Genomic DNA, 13,403 nt, shown 5'->3' with positions numbered 1-13,403 from the left:
GCTTATTACCTCCTAGATTACATGTGCCTCAACTGTATAATTGCCTCGAGGTTCTAGGGTTCATCTGGTATAAGAACAGACACTGTAAAGTGGTGCTGTTCTGTAAATGATGTTCTGTTGGTCACTGCTCACTGTGGTAGCCTGTTCTTAATCTTCTCAAGGGGAAACTGTTCTGACCATTGTTTTGTCCAGTGCTTGTCTATGTTAAGGAAAAGCAGAAATTATTTCTTTTATTTCTTACAGTTTAGGTGTGAGACTTGTAGGACAGAACGAGGTCAGGACAAGTTTAGTGTCACCCTGAAGGAGGCCTGATGCTGTTTGGGTAGCACAAATATTGATCTTTTTTTTTTCTATACCATTTGCATTTTACTCTCTACATACAAGAATTGATAGAACATATATGGATATAGCTGACGTGGCTGGTGAAGTCTGTCCATGAGAGTGCCTGGTTCCAACACTCACATAACCTTTATTCAGAAGCTCCACTATACATGGTAGAAGTAAAACCAATAGCAAATTAAAACAAATAACACTGGGGAGAGGTGGTGCAGTAGATTGCACTTCAGTAGAAGAGATTTCTGAAATTATCTGTTGCTCTCAGCCTTTCCTTTCAGGCAGTTCTTGTGGAGGAATGACAGCTGTGGATAATATTACCATTTCAGGTACTTTGCCAATTGATACAAAACCAGGGGATGAATTATATTCATGTTCTTGTTTTTTCCTGAAGGTTCTGAGTCTTTGAAGTCCAAATTGAACAACACATACAAAGATTTCAAGCAGAAGAAGACAACAACCTATGTTACATATGTCATAAAAACAGAGCAGGCAGAATCACTTTCTTCCCATTCTCAGAATGGTAAAAATATCATTAATGTAGGCAAGGGAGACACAATGTATGGCTATGAAAATGGACCATTGATCCCTCTTCATTCATACAGGTATTTATTTCAAACCACTCTTTTTTAAAGTTTTCTGCTGTTAAAATCTAGACGATCATCTAATAGAAAGATTACAGATTTTGCTAAAGGCTGTTAAAACCCTGTAATATACCTGGTTTTGTTTTTTTCTTATTCCTTCCTTTTCAACAGGGCATGTGTTGCAGGTTTCACTAATATAACCTTTATGGCCGACATGATTGAGGGGGAAGACAGTTATGTATCATTTTCACCCTGTTCTGAACCAGTTTTACTACCCCAGGATCCAGGTATAGTTAATGTCAAATATAGGACTGGCAGCTTGGCACATGCACAGCGTATGGAGGTTCCTTAATTATGGCAAGTTTCATAATACCGAAACACCAATTGGTTTCCCTGTATGAACTGTTTCTTTCTAGCTTTGCAGTGGCACTGCTCTGTAAATTCATACCTTGCTAGTTCTGCAGGTGATCCCCTTTTTCCATGTAAGATTCCACTGCAGGAGTAGTCAAAAGCTATGGCATGCTGAAAGGGATTGAATTACACAGTGAGACTTTGGTATAGCAACAAGTAGCAAATAGCAACTGATATTTTCACAGTTCTGTTAAATTAGAAGCAGGTGTATTGAAATGCAGATACTGGTCCTTTGGTCCCAATTTTATATTAATTTAACATTCTCTGGTTGTTATTCTTAATGAGATTTCAATACTGGTAGGAACATGCTTGGTTACTCACTTGCAAGGTTCTGCTGTAGCATGTTGATTCAGTTAGAAGTTTCTGAAGAGGAAAATGAGTAATACTTTTTCTCTTTTATCAGGTGTTATTGCTGGAGTGGTTATTGGATGCCTCTTGGCTATCTTTGCTGTAGTCGCTGTAGGGGGGTTTATTTTCTGGAGAAGGAGAAGGTAATGTGTGTTTGTTGTTGTATTGGTTGAGTTGAGGAGGACCAGTGTTTCACTTTAGTATCCTTCTCCTAAAAAGGGCTCTCTCTGTCATGATACATAGCTGTCAAGATGTTTTAAAGTATGTTGTATTAAAATGTTGTATGTATGCTAGAGATCAGAGTTGAAGTATCAAACCATTTGCTTAATAACTTTGTTTAAGCCCGTAGTTACAAACTAATGAGTTGAGAAGAGCTAAACTAAATTTTAATTCATAGAAGAGAATCTTAGAATGGCTTGGGTTGGAACGGACCTTAAAGATCATCCAGTTCCAATCCTCGTGCCATTGGCAGGGACACTTCCCACTGTCCCAGGTTGCCCAGAGCTTCATCCAGCCTGGCCTTGAAGGGATGGGGCATCCACAGCTTCTCTGGACAACCTTTTCCACTGCCTCATCATTCATGAATAGTGATGAAGTCATTCAGTCACAAGTGAGCAAACATCTCAAATGATTGTGCTAAAAGTAATTGGGTGTAATTGTACCTTAGACGGTTTGATTTTAAGTTATCCATTGGTCATTCTTTTTAATTGCTTGATGGCCAGTCACATGCAGCTTCTATTCTGGAACTTCCAGAGACTGATGAGTTTGAGCTGGTGTCTCAGTTTCCAATCTTGTTCAAATAATTTGGGATGTAAAAGTGCACAAAGGCTTTTCCCTGCTTCTGACCACGTAGTACTTCCTTTCTGTGGAGCTAGCCATAGGGCCCTTAGTCCAGTTTTCTTAGCTGCTTTGATTAACTGTTGTTATTTGTACAATTGTGTCCAATAGCTGTGTACAACCATGGGAAGAGCTTCCTTTAAAGCTAGCAACATTTCTTTTCATTCGGCAACCACTGAATGACTGGCACATCACTGTTGAACACTTCCTGTAGGGATTCTGGGATTAGCAGCAGTTCTCCTGATATACCAGCTAGTGGTGCAGATCCCTCGGGCATACATCATCCAGCAAAATATGTGCTTTCTGTCCAGGCTTTATACTCCGGTTTCAACAGGAAGAAGCAGTCCCATTGCACAATATCACCAAAAGAAGGATTTTTTTGTTGTTGTTTTGTTGCGGGCTTGTTTGTTTGTTGTCTTTACATTCCAGGTGTAAAAGTTTGCCTCAGGAGTTTGGATGTTTTTTCTTTTCATGGAATAAGATGCTTTAAAAGAAATTGTTCTCAACAGGCACAGGAAATAAATAAGAAATCTAATATAAATCTTGTTGAATTCTACTGTGAACCTATTGTGTTGTTTTCTTTCGCCTTATAGGAAAGATAAAAGAAATACTGAAGTGTCTTTTTCTCCAATTAAGTAAGTCCATATCTTTTTTCACGGTATTTTCTGAGCTCAAGTGATATTTGCAAAATTTACTCAGAACTCAGTTGTTTTCTGTACAGTTTTATAGAGAATTTTGAAGAATTAATTCCTTGTGGAACTGAAAGATGCTGGCATGCAGACTAAAAATAACCATGTTGATTGAGACTTCTAGTGCCACCACAGGGATTTGAGTGTTCTCTTCATGAATCACTATTAGACACACAAATACTCCACATGGTTTTGAAAAACAGGATGTTTGAATGAAACACAGGCTTTATGCACATTGAGGGAACAGTCCAAATTGTTGATAAAATGCAAAAAGGCAAAGTATGTTCTGTGACCTGAATTTTTCTTTTTTTTAATGACTACTTTGTGCCGAGCCACTCATCCAGATAATGTTGTGATTGTAAAAGCTGGCCAAGGAGGGAATTACCACAATGCAGTGGAAATCACAGGCACTGCAACTGAATCATGTTATTGGTTCTGGCACCAATTTTTGTGCTGGTGGAAAGCCATGGCCAGAACATCCCATGGAATCCCCCCTCTGTAGACTTGGAGAGCTGGCATGAAATACACCAGGGATTGGGGTCAATCCAATGGGAGTAAGCAGCTGACTGGCACCTTGTTCCTCTCCTTGATTTAACAGAGCAGTTAAATGCTATGCTTGATATCCTGTTCCCCTGTAAATGCACCATTTTGTGGCTGCAACTAACAGTCATGCTTTCAGTCTTCTATTCACATAATGAAAAATACAACTGCATGTGTCTAATCAGCCTTTTTTTCTTCCCTTCACCCTCTCCTGAAGAATCAAGAAGTAAGTAAAGCATACTTTCTAACACATTAACTGAATTAATTCATGGCTTATTTACCTAACACCAGTTGCTGACACATGGCTTTTCTCATTTTAGATCAAAAATGATTAAAGTGGAGAACTTTGAGTCATACTTTAAGAAGCAGCAAGCTGACTCCAACTGTGGTTTTGCTGAAGAATATGAGGTATGTGCCTTCAGTAGAGGGAAAGCTTCGTGACAAATATTTTTGGAAAGACAAATCATCTTTCCTATGGAGCACGCACAAGGCTTACTGAAGGAGGAGAGGAAGGTCCTTTTTTTATAGAGATGATTAAGCTGCATGTATAGCCTTCCCTTCCCTTCCCTTCCCTTATGCAGCTCCAAATTTAGTTGAAGTACGTGATAAATACTTCCTGCCCTGAATTATCATCTCTGACTCTGGGCTTGTAGCATGGCCTGCTTGTCAGAGCTCTCACCAGAGAAATCTTTGCCCTAATCATATACAGAGCTAGCCTAGGGGACACTAAATAATGTCTCTGCTCTTCAGTTTTCTCAACTTGGGTGGCTTTGGGGGTTTTTATACATATGAAGACAGGTCAGTTGCTAATCGCACTGACTACTTTAGTGCGTGGGTGTGATTTGCAAACCACACCCATGAATAGCTCAGTCAGAGAAACAGCAACTATGATTTGCTTACTGACCATAAGAGTTTTTCTATGAAATGTGCTAAAGCTCAATTGTTGTAAGGAACAAAGGACAGAAAGGAAGTGTCAGGGAAGATTCTGTGTTGTCATGTCTGCTGTTAAAGAATCTCATTCTGTTTCTCATCTCCTCAGAGCTATTAATTGACTTTCTTCTTCAAATTCTGTCTCTTTGTAATTCACAGGCTGGTGCTCCACCTCTCAGATTTTCCTTCCTCTAGTTGGTTCATGATGTGTTTGCTCCTCTCTCCCTGTAATGTCTGTAGGGCTTATGCAGTAGTTCCCTGCCTTGGGGACAGAAGGAGCTAACATTGATGTCAGTGTCTGTTTCCACAAAACTGTTTCCAGGCTTTTAAAGTCCATCTGTGGGTTTTAAATGTGCTACTATTCCTACATTCTGTATTAATCACTTCTCTAAAATATTTGCCACTGTCATCCTCCTACTTTGTAATAAGATGGTTTTCATTGACATTTATCCCAGTTTAACATGTCTACTTTTATAGCACAGAACACAAGTATTTGGACTACTTTTCTGTATGATTGCTAAAGCTGGACCAGGTGCTCCTAAATCCCCCTTTTATTGTAGGAACTCAAGTCTGCTGGTGTTCATCAGCCCAAATTTGCTGCTGAACTTCCTGAGAACAGGGCGAAAAATAGATATAACAACGTCTTGCCATGTGAGTTATTCTCTTTGGGTTTGTATCTTCTACTGGTTGAGTTTTTAAGTAAAAATCGTTGAGTTTGTCTAATCTGGCTTTAATAGTACCCAGAGGTTTCAAATACTATTTTTCAAATGAATGAATTTGAGCTGCTGCTTTCCCGAAGTCACTCTGTAAGCAAACGTGGAAGAGCCTTCCCTCAAGGATATTTCCTCAGAAAGATTCTTTAAAGAACTTTCCCTTGACTAAATAACTTTAATTTTCCATTTGTGAGAAATGTGCAGTCCAGGTTGAAGACACAAGAGGATAACAGTTGACCACAGACAAATAAATCTGCAGAGCTATGAGAAATATTAAGACCCTACTGGCCAGCTTTGCAGATCAAGTAAGAGCTTAAACCCTGTTGAGCTGCCTGTGGGCATCCCAGTGTAGCAGAGAGTCAGAAGTAATTGAAAAGTGGACAGTGACAGGTACTTAAGGATGTTTTGGAGGAAAAACATCAACTGCCATTAAAATCGTAGTAAATTCTGTGTTGAATTAACAATATATATAAATTGATAATACAAAACCATATTTTAAACCAATATAATTATGTTTATCTTTTTTCTGAAGGCTAATGCTATTTATGATTCCTAAGGTTAAATTCTAATTCTTAAAATGCACATTGAACCCTTTTTATTTAGAAACCATGCATTAGATAAACAATATTTTGCTGAGAGGTTTCAGTTTGAAAATTCATGATTGTCTTTTCCTTTTTTCTTTCTGCAGATGATATTTCTCGTGTCAAACTTTCAAATCAAAGCTCTGGAACTGGTGATTATATTAATGCAAACTATATGCCTGTAAGTTGCTTCATTAGCTTAAATGAAATAAAATGAGTATTTTTCTGATGTAGGCATAAGGGCTCATAGTGATGTTTAAAATCGGCTTTTATTTCTCACTGATGTGTGTGTTTATATCGACATTTATTTTGGGTTTTTTTCTTCTTAGGGCTATAACTCGAAGAAGGCATTTATTGCTGCACAGGGTCCATTACCCAATACTATAGAGGACTTCTGGCAAATGGTTTGGCAAAAGAGTATCTACTCTATTGTTATGTTGACAAAATGTGTGGAACAAGCCCGGGTATGTTGTTATCAATACTTAATTGTCTTGTCAAGGCAGCTGCATCTCTTCTAATTTTGTTGTTACCTTAGTGGTTTGTAGACTGGCCACTGTCTTTTAACAATCATCCTCTTGGTAGAAGATTGGTTTCTAAATTTAAAAAGCACTTTTTTTTTTAGCTTTTTTTAAGCTTTTCTCTTGTTTTTTATATCTGCTGACTACTGGAATAGATTGTCTCAGGAGGGTTGTGGAATCAGTGTCATTAAGGATGGGTTCATCTGTCTAAAAAATGATGTTGGTAGATGTTTTCTTGCCCTGGAATAGCCCTTGAGGAGGGTGATGTGCTTTCTAGCCCTGCTTCAGGTGGTGTGTTACTTAAAAGTAAGTTGTTTCATTGTTGTGTGTGATGTGTCTTACTTCCTAACTCTCTTCTTAGACAAAATGTGAGCAGTACTGGCCAGACAAACAACCCAAGAGCTATGGTGACATCATTGTGACAATGGTCTCAGAATTTGTCCTTCCGGAATGGACAATAAGGGACTTCACTGTAGAAAAGGTAAGGAGTACCTTGGTTGCTTGTTGTTATTGTATAAATAACCTTGTGCTTATGCAGACACCTGTATTATTTTCTGGATCAAACAATTAGCCCCATCAGCAAACACAATGCAGTAGAGATGATCTTGGAGTAAAGTAAAAGTACAAGGAAATTATTTCAAAGTAGTCTATACTACCACAGAAGGAAGAGGGAAACTGGAATATCATTGGTCAAATCACTGCACAGTTTGTAACAGGCATCTTTGATGAACCTGAACTTGCCCAGTACATGTGTCAGGAAGTTGAACTGTTGCTGCTCTGAAGCCAGTTTTCATTGTCCTTTCTTGGGGTTTTTTAAATGTCAATTTCTGCAGTCCAACACCCCTGAGAGCCACACGGTGCGCCAGTTCCACTTCACCTCCTGGCCAGATCACGGAGTGCCAGAGACAACAGACCTTCTCATCAACTTCAGGCACCTTGTTCATGAGTACAACAGCCAGAATCCAGTGGACTCTCCTACTCTGGTGCACTGCAGGTAGGAAGAAAGTGTTTCTGTTAGATGCATTTTTATCTTGTGGTTTTTTTTACAGTCAATTACATTTCAGTGGGACTAAAACCAAACTAAGTCTCTCTGAGTAAGGACATGGGCTATTTACCTTGCAAAGCTAAAACCTTTTGCCGGGTGCTTCAGAAACTAGCAGTGCTGTGTAGGTAGCAATGGAAGTGATGCAAAATGTTCTTATGGAACAGAGCATCTCTCCTAGCGTGGAAAACTGAGCTGGAAAAGATATCTTTTCAAGAGCTTGTATATATAGTCCTGTGCACGTGCAAGGCTGAGAAGCCCCTCTTGGTGGTGGTAAGAGCCACCCCTCTGTGCTGCCAAGACTTTTATTACCGGTGCCACTGAAGTAGTAGAAGGTATCATCCTGACTTTGCTGGCTTTTTATCAGGCCAGCAGTGAGCAGGTGGTTGAGAGGAAGCACAAACAGCCTGTCTGTGTCCTTGCAGCGCTGGCGTTGGGAGGACGGGGACGTTCATCGCCATCGACCGGCTGATCCAGCAGATGGAGATGGAGAACACCGTTGATGTGTATGGAGTGGTGTACGACCTCCGCATGCACCGACCTCTCATGGTGCAGACTGAGGTAAGGTGCTCTGCCATCCAGCAGCACATCTCTCAGATGTGCATAATCATCCAGTTGTACCTTTGAGTTACAGGACAATACGATATTAGGGAGTTACAATTGCTCTTCATTTAACTTCCCTCCTTCTTGCCTCATCTCTTTCCCACAAAGGAGTTGCAGCCAGGGACCATAGTACATCCAGGCAATGTCTTTACAGAGTACTTTGTAGGACTGGCATTTGCAGCTGGAAGGAATCAAATCCTGAAGCAGACTCTTTTGCAGACTAGTTTTACCCATGTGGGTTTTATCCTTTACCTGTGAGCCAGAATTATCTGGAGTCAAGTGGTTTCGGTGTGCATCTTTGCTTTTGTGTTCTGCAGGAATACAGATATTCCTATGGAAATAACCACTTTGATTCAGAAAGGTGTATTAACTAACACAAGTGGATTTGAAAAAGGCTGTAAAATCTCCATCATGAAAGTCTTCTAGGATAGTGTTATGCATGACAGATCCTAGTTCTAGACAGCAAAACTTGATCCTAGTTTTTTTTTTTTTAATTGGGGGGATAGATCAGATTACATCATGAGGTCCTTTCCAGCTCTGTTTTCTATAAACTGTACATATAAGTTCTAAAACAAGCACTGTGATAACACTCAGTGCAGTGCCCAGACCTATATTCAGAAGCAGAATTACTTCCAAAATCAGGTGTTCTTTAGAAATGTATTTCCTTCTCTCTTTCTCCCATCAGGACCAGTACGTCTTCCTAAACCAGTGTGTCATGGATATCATTAAATCCCAGAGAGAGAGGAAAACTGACCTTATCTACCAAAATGTGACAGCAATGGCAATCTATGAAAACTTCACACCTGGGCCAGCCTTCCGGAAGTCCAATGGCTACCACGCATAGTCCAGAAGGAACCCAGTGCCTCCAAGGAAGTGTTACCTGCCCATAGCAAAGGGAGGTGTCCGACTTGTGTTTTCTGGGATTGTGTGCAGTGTCTCATGTCTGGCTTCTCCAGTTCTGTCTGCATTCAAAGGTGTGATCTACAGGAGGAAAAACACAATGCTGGCAGGAGCTGCAGACTGGTGTTAAAAAAACCCAAATAACAAAACCGAAGCAAAACTTTTTAAAGTTAACAGAGGAATCTTGTTTTTTCTTGGGAATTTAACAGTACTGATAGATGAAATAGCATTCCCAGTATGAACAGAGAACTAGAATTTAAATATTAAAATAATAATACAAGCTTTTTATTACCATTTTACATGATTTAATTTACAGACACCAGGCTGATGGGCTGTTTTGATATATTTAATTATAAGTTTCAGGAAAATATTTTATCTACTGTATCTGGTTACTTAGTTAATAGATATGTGCCTCTGTGATCTTTTTTTCCTGTGTTCCTTTTTATTTAAAAAAGGAGTACAAATGGCTCCTTCAGATGGACATTTATATTTGGAAATCGTGCCTTTTCTAGTTGCTACTCTAGGAAAACAAAAAAACAGCAGAGATTTTATTTTTGTACTGAAACTCTTAATGAGAACACAGATTTTTAAATAAGGTTTATGTCAAACTTAACTGTAGTTGCACTGTTGGCAGGACTCTCCAGAAGTTTGGAGGAGAACTTTTTTCTTGCATTTCACCACAAATATCCCCTGCCTTAATGTTTCGATGCCTCTGCCAGAGGAAAAGGAGTGTGGTCTGTCACTCCGAGCTTTAACTGTAGTTAAAAACAGAGCAAGTGAATCTGTGAATGTGTGTGCAGGGGGGTGTGTGGGGGTGTGGATGAAGGACAGAATAGCTCCTCCCTGTTCCTGGCTGATAATCCTGTTTTGATACAATTTATAATGAATTATTTAAAGGTGCAATATATGATTTATTGAATAATGCTCACTCTAATAGAGTTTTTCTCAGGTTGATGTCTTTTTATTGTAGTTGTTTTTCCTCAAATATATAAATCTGTGAAAATGCTGAAGCTAAGATTCCAAGTGTTCAAGCACTCCCAAACGGATTGACTGGCTTTACTGTTTTTACCAAAAGACATTGCACAAAATTCTGCTGTAAAGACAAATTTCTCAGTTGTTTTAGCCATTCAAAACTGAGATACATCTTACCTGCCTGCATCTCACTGATCTAGTGTAATGATTTTGTAATTATTTGCAATATACTGCTGCTTTTGTTTTGACTGGTCCTTTTAGAAACTGAAGGAACAAGCAGAAATCCCCCGTTTGCTGATTTCACAGGTCAAGGATCAGATTGGATTTATTTTGCTGGTACATAATTGTTAGACTTAGGAAGCCATTACCAATGAAGGACGTAGGTAGCTTGGGGTGAGAGGAGGGTGCGTTTTTTTGGTCTTTAGATCGCTGCACTGGTTGCATTGCAGTTGAATGAGTTTTTTTAATAATGCTATAGAATAGCTATAAAGCTGGGAAAAAAATCTTATGAAGGTTTAACCAGAGTCCCTTGAATTCTGCTGCTTTTTTCTTGTCGTTGTTTTGGGTTTTTTTCTTTGTTTTAGTAGAGTTGTCAGAAAAAGCTGCAAATGCTAGGAATATATGTGGTTTTACAGTGGAACCTGACAACCTCACAGGATCCAATGCTAGCTGAAGGAGAACATAGGAATTCCTGGTGCACAACTGTAACTTTACAAATATCCTGAGAAATTTTTTACAACCTGGTGTGAAACTGTGGTGTGCTGTGTGAGAAAAACTGGAGGACAAACCACAGTGCTTTAGGTTTTGGAATTTGGTTTTGTTGTTTGTTTTTGTTTTGCTGTTTTTTGGTATTTTGTAGCAGCCACTTGTGGGTTCCTGAATATAATTTTGTTTTTCTTTTCCTAAAAATACTTTAAAAAACCCTTATCATGAGGTTCATGATCCTGCCCATCTCCATCCAAACAGCCCACAAAGTGGATCTCTCATTTGCATTCTTCCTAAGCTGCTGTCAGTTGACAAAGATAAACCACTTGCACCAAACAGAACCATTCCAAAGGAACTGGGAGGGAGGAAAGTCTGCCCTTTACAATCATGCTATTTTCTTTAAGTCTCTTACTCTTTTAATTACTGCACATCTGTGCAGGGCACAGAGCCAGTATTCGTTATTCTAGGTCTCATAAGAACTTGCTGCCTTAGGGTGGTTCTTTTGCTTCAGAAGGCCCTTGTTTTGTATAGCATAGAGGAGAGGGAGATGAGTCTTCCATGCTAGGTGATGTTGTTTGTATTCCGTTGCAGCAGAACATCAGAAAATGAGCTAGGACGGTAGGTGTTTCTGTCTAATCACTGCCCAGATCCTCTTACAGAAAACAAAGGATCTATTCCATTATTTTGATGTTGGAAGCAGGCATCAAATTCTCACATGTGCCATCATCTAATGAGTATCGATTTTTTGAAGAACTGTATGCAGGCTTTTTTTCCAAAATGGATGCTTTGTGAGAAGAGACTGAATGTTGAAGTAAATGACCTCTTGATTCTGTGTATGGGTGGAAAACACTGGTAAGGCCTGAACTGTTGTAAACATAAAGTTGGGCATAGCGTCAGTGTGAGTAGGACATTCCTTACAGGATGTCTCTGCAGGAAAAGAACTACAGGTAATGCTCCACTACATTGTGGATCTGTCTTGGTCAAGACGAATTGAATTCCTGCAAATGTTTTCTCCCTGCCCTCTGATGTTCTCTGTGTTATAATTGCTGAGATCTGTCTCTTTGGTAAGTGTTTTCTGTCACTGTTGCTTATTTAAAGCTGTCCACTGAAAGCTCCACTGTGTGACAATTGCATCTGTTGCATTTCTATTTTACTTTTTCTTCCCATTTAAGGGGCCTGCTTAAGAAGGGAAAAGTTTATGTGTTTCAAATAAGTGACTGTTGAATATCTTGAAATGATGTACAAATTTTATTGTTTTCATATTTGTTGTACAGGAAATTTCAGTACATGTCTGTAATATTTTTAATGGTTTGTTCTTAAAAATATAAAAATAGCAATTAAAAAGCATCATCCTAGAGCACTTTTGGTCTTATTTTTCCTTTGTTGGGCTTTTGTTTTGAATAAAATTAATTTGTTAAAATACCCATTTCATTTAGAAGGGCTTTATAAATGTAAAGTGGACTCCCATCCTCTGGGATGGCACTTGAGTTAGTTGTGTACTGCAGTCTCTGTTGCTCCCTGCGACGGTTTTAATCAATCATTCAGACTTCCCTGGCAGGCCCGGGTCTGATGTTAATGTGTCCTGGTAGTTGGTAGGTTCTCTAAATGAAGAGCTTAATACCAGGTAAAGAAACAGGACCATCATCCAAGGTCCATCATTTGTTGAAATGGCCTTGGGGGATGACCAGTGTTTCTAAGACTTGTTTGCTTCCAGAGAAACAAGAGTAGGACTTTCTCATCTCTTGAAGACATTGCATTGCCTAGAGGTGGTGATAGAAGGGGATGCAGAAATATCTTTGTAATGTTATAGCTGGCTGCTGAATTACAGATCACCTGTCTATAGATGCACAGAAGATTACCTCAATGAAGTGCCTTTCTCCTAAAGGTCTTAGTTGCCGTTCCTGGCTGCCATCTGAATCACTCCCGAGGAGGATCACATGACTGGAGGGTGATATTGGCACCGCAGCTCTCCAGTTCATCATAGGGTGCTTACACTAAACTAAAGTCTTGTGATCCTCTGTGGCAACTGCTGTGTATGTTGAAATGACTTCATGGTGAGATGGGAAGAGCCAAGTGTGATTGTCTTGTCATTCTTCATTCGGATCATGTGCCAGCCACGTGATGGTGGTCTTATCTTTGTGATAGTAGAACTTCAGGAAAGCAGCTATTCTAGCTGCCATTTGGAGCCTTAGTCTGTTTGCATGGGTAGAGCTGAACCTGTATATCTGGAAATCATGCTCTGCACCTGTCTTGTCGTGTATTAGTTTTACTGCCTTGGAGATTAAAGAGATGAAGGTCAGAGAGGAGAGGATGTAATGTTTCTGTCCTGTTCTTGGCTTGATAAATGGATGTACTTGTGATCATGGCACGCAAAACAACAACACGGAGACAAGAGGTCTGCAGGTGCAGAGTTGCTCCTCCAGACAAGACAGAGAGCAGCCTGTTTATTATCTTACATTTTTATACATTTGTGGGTCTGGTTGTGGATTGGCTTCTGGGGTTACTACCCCTCATCCCACTGGCCAGATTAGCTGTCAATGACATTATTTTCAGGCTAGAAGTATGTAAACAAAGGACAGGGAATGAAAACAAAAGGTTTGTTTATGTTCCCATGAGTGAGAAAAGCGAAATCCTGCTCCTAATATTGTGCAGAAACTAAAGAAACTGACTCCATCTTATGAACAAGTAGAAGGCTTA

At 39.5% G+C, this 13,403-nt stretch overlaps 1 protein-coding gene across 3 annotated transcripts in view; it reads left to right on the top strand.

Moving 5' to 3' along the window:
• The window catches only part of PTPRJ (protein tyrosine phosphatase receptor type J), an 85,191-nt gene extending 73,131 nt beyond the window's left edge, over positions 1-12,060 (top strand). For all 3 annotated transcript variants that reach the window (XM_058421127.1, XM_058421126.1, XM_040068353.2), the window contains 12 exons: positions 728-938; positions 1,089-1,204; positions 1,732-1,819; positions 3,107-3,148; positions 4,063-4,150; positions 5,233-5,323; positions 6,074-6,147; positions 6,296-6,430; positions 6,846-6,965; positions 7,318-7,478; positions 7,952-8,087; positions 8,815-12,060. In XM_058421127.1, coding sequence (XP_058277110.1) covers positions 728-938; positions 1,089-1,204; positions 1,732-1,819; positions 3,107-3,148; positions 4,063-4,150; positions 5,233-5,323; positions 6,074-6,147; positions 6,296-6,430; positions 6,846-6,965; positions 7,318-7,478; positions 7,952-8,087; positions 8,815-8,973 — 1,421 coding nt within the window. In that variant the 3' untranslated portion in view covers positions 8,974-12,060. The remainder of the gene's footprint in view (positions 1-727; positions 939-1,088; positions 1,205-1,731; positions 1,820-3,106; positions 3,149-4,062; positions 4,151-5,232; positions 5,324-6,073; positions 6,148-6,295; positions 6,431-6,845; positions 6,966-7,317; positions 7,479-7,951; positions 8,088-8,814) is intronic.
• The last annotated feature ends 1,343 nt before the right edge of the window (positions 12,061-13,403 follow it).

Source organism: Hirundo rustica, chromosome 6 (genome assembly GCF_015227805.2).
Source record: "Hirundo rustica isolate bHirRus1 chromosome 6, bHirRus1.pri.v3, whole genome shotgun sequence".
Lineage (NCBI taxonomy): Eukaryota > Metazoa > Chordata > Aves > Passeriformes > Hirundinidae > Hirundo > Hirundo rustica.
This window is presented reverse-complemented; position numbering and strand designations above follow the sequence as displayed.